The following is a 6,820-nucleotide window of genomic DNA, read 5'->3' on the forward strand; positions in this document are numbered from 1 at the left end:
TTATAACTCATCTGTATTAAGTACAGTGTTGCACAGTGATTAATTGTGCATTAGTCCATGATGATGCCACTGACTTATTATATCATCCATTTTTCAAACTTTGACAATCAACATGACAACAATCATATTTTTTACATTTTTTGCATTTTGCCAAAGACAGTATGACACAGTGCAAAGGTCCCCAAGAAGAACTGAACTGGATATGCTGCAGCTATATGGTAAATTAACTAATTATTTTTCCTCAATACTGTAAATAAGTAAGTACAACTGGGAGGTACTTGTTCTTTATTTGAAAATTTCCATTTCCTGCTACTTTCTGCTTTTATGTCAATATTTCAGAGGGAAATTTTATCCTTTTTCCACCATTACATTTATCAATAGAAACTAGCTATTTTTAAAATTATGACTTTACATTTCAAAAGAAAAAAAACATGATCAGCTTATAAAATACAATTTAAGATTAAACCAGTGGTTCCCAATCTTTTTGGCTTGTAACATCTTAAATAAAGGAGGTTTTTTTTCGTGCCCATGTCAGGTCTTTGAGTTGTTTGCAATTCCACCAAATAATGGTTTCCCATTTAAACTGCTCTGATGGTTTTATTTGAATAACTGTTTGAGGCCCAGAGGGGTACAATTATCCAGTTTATCAAAAAAACAAAAAAGTCCATAAATTGTGTCGCAGAACTTTGTTTTTTGTTCTTTCCTCTCATGTGAATTCTCTCTGGACCCCTCAGATTTACAGTATATTATGATTATATGCAGGGGCCCGACACCAAGGTTGGGAACCAGTGGACTAAACTACAAAACTGACTGTAACTAAAGTAGTTCAAACTACCTCCACAAATGTAGTTAAGTGCCACTTACACTTTGACACCTTAGTGAACATTCTAATATTGTCATGAATAATAATGTTTATCAGTTACATGGACATTTTTCTGCAAACTAGTACTTTCACATTTGATACTGAAAGTACAGTTTGCTCTTATTTAAGTAGGATTTTAATACAGGACTTTCACTCTTAAAGGGGCATTTTCACATTGCTGTATTGGCACTTTCACTTAAGTGAGGGGTCTGAGTACTTCCTCCACCATTGATGGATACATAAAATCATTGAAATCATAAATGCTTAAATCAAAATCTAATTATTTGGATGCTGCTACTAGTCAAGGAACTAGTAGTATTCATTATGTCTCTATTCAGTTGATCAAGAGTATTGTGGTACAACAACTTCAGAGAAAAGAAGCTTGAACAGTCAGATAAAGAACCAAAATCTAATAATGATGACAATGATCATACAAGCGCTCTCCTAAACGCACAGCGACAGGAATGTGTTGTGCTCTCTGTGAGAGGAGATAAGGTGTCTGTAATGCGCCGAGTTGTGGAAACAACTAGTGTAATCCTTCATCATGTGACTCATAGTAATAATCACTTCATAATGAAGAAGCAAGAGAGACAAAGACAGAGTGAAAGCCAGCCAACCTGTCAGTCCACAGAGCTTCACTGACACGCACCTCAACACCCTCAGGTAAGTGTCGCTGTAGACGTGTCATTGTAGAAGAGTGGCGTCTGTTTTCATTATTTCATTTCATTATTTCATTCATTATATTGGAAGATTTAGAAATAATGGGAAAAATGTTTATGAGCTGTGCCATTTATTAGATGCACAGTTAATCCATTTTACTTGTGATGTCTTTAAAAGTTATAACTGTGAGTATTTTATCGGCACTTTGCCAAAACTTTTGTGAACTGCTCCTGGATCGGTGCGCATCCCTGTGAACATGCGTCGCAAACTGCTATAAATAGACCTGAGGTTCAGTGAAAAGCGTTTGTTTATCGAGCGGTCAATTGGTTTTTAGAGACAAAACCCAAACGGCAACAATGGACGCAGGTAATTGTAGGGCTCAGAAAATTGCTTGACACAGTTGTGACCTTGATTCATTTATTGACATCAAATATTCAAATGCAAATCATCTGGTGAATCACAGCCGGGAGAGCTGTCCTATAAATACGGACACAAACCGTCCTGTTCTCCTCGCAGGGCCCGACAGAGGTGATCCTGCTTGAGCGGGAGAGAAGGAGACAAGGCAAGTATTTTTCTGGGGGAGAAGAGTGTGAAAGCGTATGATGTCCGTTGTGGGCGCGCAGCCTTTCATCAAACCAATGCAGTCGCCACCTTCAGTTTCGCCTGGTATCCAAAGGAGACACACACTTCCCGCCAGCGAAGTCCGGCCGCTCAACACGCAAGATGCGATAAGCGTCTTTGAGATCGAGCGAGAAGGTAAGTGATCGATCTTATCAGTCACGTATCGGAGCAGAAATCCGCTCTGCTGAGTGATAAGACGCGTTACAGAGATGGGTGATTTTTTTTGTTTTCTTTTTTAAATTAAATTCAGTAATTTGACAGATTGTCTTTTTATTTACCTTTTAAAGACACAATGTTAAACTTCTACTCTACGTTCAGTAATGCGTTTATTCGGCGGTTTGCGCCGTTTCAGGTGTGCGTAAAAGTGCCAAGCTATTATTGCGCAAGGCCAACCTCTCTCTCTCTCTCTCTCTCTCTCTCTCTCAGCATTTATCTCAGTGTCGGGTGATTGTCCCCTCCACCTGGATGAGGTGCGTCACTTCCTCACGCTGTGTCCGGAGCTGTCCATGGGCTGGTTCGAGGAGGGCCGGCTGGTGGCCTTTATCATCGGTTCCCTCTGGGACCAGGACAGACTCACCACAGTAAGACCTCCCGCATGTCCCCACTTTTCCCATTTAACTCTCACAAACAAAAGCAGAGATATGAACACTAACTATGACTCCTAACCACTGTGCTCCAGGAGGCACTGACTCTCCACAAGCCCTGCGGCTCCACCGTCCACATCCACGTCCTCGCCGTCCACCGCACCTTCAGGCAGCAGGGCAAAGGTCCCATCCTGATGTGGCGTTACCTGCAGTATCTGCGCTGCCTGCCCAATGTGCGCCGGGCGGTGCTGATGTGCGAGGACTTCCTCGTCCCCTTCTACCGCAAGTCAGGCTTCAAGGTGCTGGGGCGCTGCGACATCACCGTGGCCAACCTCACCTTCACAGAGATGTGGTACCCCATCAGCGGCCACGCGTACATGCGCCGCAACAGCGAAGCAATCCGTTTCCCTCAGCATCCCCTGACGCTGCCACTGACAAAGACTGACGAACAAGTTGATGTATGACATGCTGCTTTCCTTTCACTGACATGAGGTAGCTGCACAGATTGTCTTTGATTTGAAACCAGTGTTGTACTATGTAGCATGGGTCCATTTCTTTCAGTTCTCAGTGGCTGCTTACTCTTATATGTTAAACTTTTTTTCTCTAGTCTCATACTCTAAATGTGTACAGTAAATCCGAGAATGTACTATACTGTCATGTGATGTATTATATGTAATAAACTTCACTTTGTTAGACTGTGTGTTCACTCACCTGTGGGAGGATGAGAGTAGTGTGCTACTCTATAACTATAACTATAACTAACTATAACACTGTAACTGGAGTTACGTTGATGATGTGTTGCATTTGTGGTAGACATTTGGATTTGTGGCTGTACAGTAAGCTGTCTCCTGCTTAGCACCTTTCTGGGCTTTCCACAACTATGGACTGACGTCAGTGAGCAGGCTTTAGCTCCTCCAGCTCTATTAGAGGGCTTTAGCTATTGTAAACATCAGAGGATTTAGAAGAGGATCCACTCATCAGTTAGACTGCACATCCAATGACCTTACTACATGCTGCAGGTTTTTGTTTAGAAGATACAGCTGTTTCAGTTCGTGAAGCCAGACTTTGTATTGTGATTTTTTTTTTTAAGTTTGTGTCTGTTACAGTGTCAGAATTTCAATAAAATGTTTTATACTGTTTTTTTAAATGAAAAAAAATTATTTTTGATTTGTCATCTCTAAAATATTTCACTTTTTTTATTTTACCAAAATCTAATATTATGCAAAATACAATTCTTGCATATACATACTGACTGATGTGTTTATCCAATTAAAGCACTACTACAGATTCACTTGAACACTTCATTATACTTTATAATGAGACATCCCCAGCCTCTCTGTTCTATCTTTATGCCAGTGTCTTCAGATGTCTCTGAACTGGAGGCACAGAGCAGTCAGTGGGAAGCCTCACGCTCTTGACTGGAGCTTTAATCCATGACATAGTCACCGACTCACGTCTAATCCACTAACATGCCAGGGTGAGCAGCTCCTGCTCCTCTGAAGGACAAACTTGGCACTTACAAGTGGTCACCTCAAAAATGACCCACAACTCCAATTAGCAAAGAGTAAGCACGTAGAGGATGCTTGAATTCTGATGCTGGTATTTTGTAGATGTCATATTGTGCCAAAATATTAAATGTTTCCCCCAGCTTCTAATACATAAAAATAAAATATGAAGAGAAAAACAATAATTTCAGGTTTCTATGTAGCTGAAGCTGAGAAAAACTGATATTTTAAATCTATCAAATGGTAGCCTACCTTATATTCACACTAAAATAGACTAGTACCAGGTTAGTGTTACTTTGTTCCTTCCATGATTCTCCACATTTAGAGAACTACCTTCACAGATACTAGTCACAAAGACTATGATCACAAGGCAGTATACTGATACTGACTGAAGTATTTTGGCACTGATAGCAAATTGACACGGTGGGAATGTGCAGAAAAAAAGCAAAAACCTCAGCTGTGTTGTCTCCTCAGAAATCCCAAGTATTTCAGGTTGAGACTCCCTTTTTAAATCTCACCAGTCAAGTGGACTTTGGGGAGGACAACTGTGATAAAGAATGTTCACATTTTCAGCCACATTTTCTCCTACAGATGGAAAGTGTCTGCAGGATGAAGATGGCTCCGAGCGTCTTCGGTTTCAAGCTGATGCAGCCAGCTGGCATCTTCGCACAGTTTGCTGTCGGTGAAATCTGAGCTTCAGTTTATTTCCTCTGGCAGAGGGTTTATACCAGACCAGGAGATGAGGACAAACTTTTGATAAATGTATTTTAGGATATTCAGGGGTCCATAAGTGCTGTGCCATGTGTTGGTTATAATGAGCATTATACTATTTGTTTATCTGCTTATCCATGTTTGTCTTTATTCATAATCCGTTTTCTGGAGTGTAATAAAGTCTGTCTGAACTCTACATGATCCAGGAACATTTTTTTCAACAATGTGCTCCTGATATTGTCATTTGAAGAGGGAAAATGCAGGACAGTGCTCAGTGAATAACAGCGCTTTAAATACCATTTGATATGGTATTGGCATGATTGCAGGGCAGGCATACAGCAGGCTTCGTCATTGTCATTTAAAGAGGGAGTGAATAAGAGAGAAATGTGCAAATGCTCATTGTCAAGGGTTAAACCATCAGCACCGCAGTCTAGTTTAATAACAATAATAATCCAGCAAAACAAAAAGGAGCTGCCAATTATCACATACATCACTCATCAATGGTCCAGTCATTACAAATGTGCCATTTATGTTTCCACGTACTGTATTTGATGTTGTTGTAATGCCCTGGGTTATTTTGCAGGCTTTTTACCAGGAAGGCACATGTAGGTAGATCACTACACCGCTGATTAAAACTACAGCTGTCAAAACGTATACATTTGTTTAAAAAAAAAAAAAAAGAAAAAGAAAGGAAGGAAGACAAAAATATGCAGCCAACCATCGTACTGAGTTAGTTTTTGTCATTACAGCCTCATGCTGGCTAACTTGTTTAGGTGAGATGACACAACCATCAGGGAACATCCTTAAACCCCCCCCCCCCCCCCCCCCCCCCAGACACAGAGTGGGGCCACTTCAGCCTCCAGACAGGCTCATGTGCTGTAATCCCACAAAGTCCTTCCAGTCATCGGGTAATCTGGCAGGCAGACATCCCAGCAGAGAGGCCACATATTCCCGCATCAAGACCATTTACTGTAACCTCCACTGTGAGGTCAGATGGGGTCTTTCGGACAATTCCCTCAACCAGTATCACCTTGGATTTCTCAGGGCATTTATTTATCGGTCAGCTAAATTAGACTAGAAGCCAGTGTTCATTTGCTGATACATATGCCTGCTCACAAAGCAGTAGACTGTGGCTCTACTTTAAGACCAGTATATCCCAGTCCGAATATATTTTTGATGACTATGTTGGTTTCTAATGTCCACATTTGCCAGAGGAGTCTTTTATTAGACACATGCTTCATCCATGTAGACCTGTGAATTTGACCTTGTTAACCTTTACAGACTACATGCTTATATGTGAGTCATATTTAATCTGTATCCTTAATCCATCATTTCCTAGCATATGACCCATCAGGGTTTACAAGCATTGTTCATCCATTTTGCCATGAGATAAAGTATTAGATACAGCAGATGATTCACTGTCCTGTGGAGGAAGTTGTTCCTGGAAATGAGAAGATACAGTTCGCCTCATAAACTGTATATGCCCTGTATTATTACTGAGTAATAAACACTAAACACAAAGTACAGCTGAGACTAATAGGAATCTCCTTAAAGTCCTTAGAGTACTGGAAAAATTAAAAATATTGACCCAATAGGGGCACAACGAAAAGTTGAGGCATTACAAAGGTTATTACAAATCATCTGGAAGAATTAAGGTGATATAATTTTGTGCACTAAATTCAGCAGGAATCCTTTCATTCAAAACCACAAAACTCACCTAATGGTGGTGGTAGAGGAAAAATCAGGGCATCGCTAAGGTAATTATGATTCTTCTTCTGGCCCCCATATGGCTGGAGAAAACTTAAACTGACTCAGTTTATAGTCATACCGTATGTTCTATAGTTATTATTGTAAATAACAGAACAGAAAAATTAATG

General features: G+C 40.5%; 1 protein-coding gene across 1 annotated transcript; it reads left to right on the plus strand.

Moving 5' to 3' along the window:
* The first annotated feature begins 126 nt into the window (after nucleotides 1-126).
* Nucleotides 127-3,971, plus strand: LOC139618501 (serotonin N-acetyltransferase-like). Its single transcript, XM_071474464.1, has 4 exons — nucleotides 127-1,525; nucleotides 2,039-2,278; nucleotides 2,570-2,724; nucleotides 2,823-3,971. The coding sequence occupies exons 2-4, from the start codon at nucleotides 2,122-2,124 to the stop codon at nucleotides 3,189-3,191; spliced, it is 681 nt and encodes a 226-aa protein (XP_071330565.1). The 5' UTR covers nucleotides 127-1,525; nucleotides 2,039-2,121; the 3' UTR covers nucleotides 3,192-3,971.
* The last annotated feature ends 2,849 nt before the right edge of the window (nucleotides 3,972-6,820 follow it).

Source organism: Trachinotus anak, unplaced genomic scaffold (assembly GCF_046630095.1).
Source record: "Trachinotus anak isolate AG129_WGS33_773 ecotype Australia unplaced genomic scaffold, CSIRO_AGI_Tana_v1 ptg000003l, whole genome shotgun sequence".
In the NCBI taxonomy this organism is placed as follows: domain Eukaryota; kingdom Metazoa; phylum Chordata; class Actinopteri; order Carangiformes; family Carangidae; genus Trachinotus; species Trachinotus anak.

Coding starts and splice junctions, on each gene's coding strand:
- LOC139618501 (XM_071474464.1), top strand. CDS start 2,122: ATGATGTCCGTTGTGGGCGCGCAGCCTTTCATCAAACCAATGCAGTCG. Junction 2,279..2,569: donor CTTTGAGATCGAGCGAGAAG/GTAAGTGATCGA, acceptor TCTCTCTCTCAG/CATTTATCTCAGTGTCGGGT. Junction 2,725..2,822: donor ACCAGGACAGACTCACCACA/GTAAGACCTCCC, acceptor ACTGTGCTCCAG/GAGGCACTGACTCTCCACAA.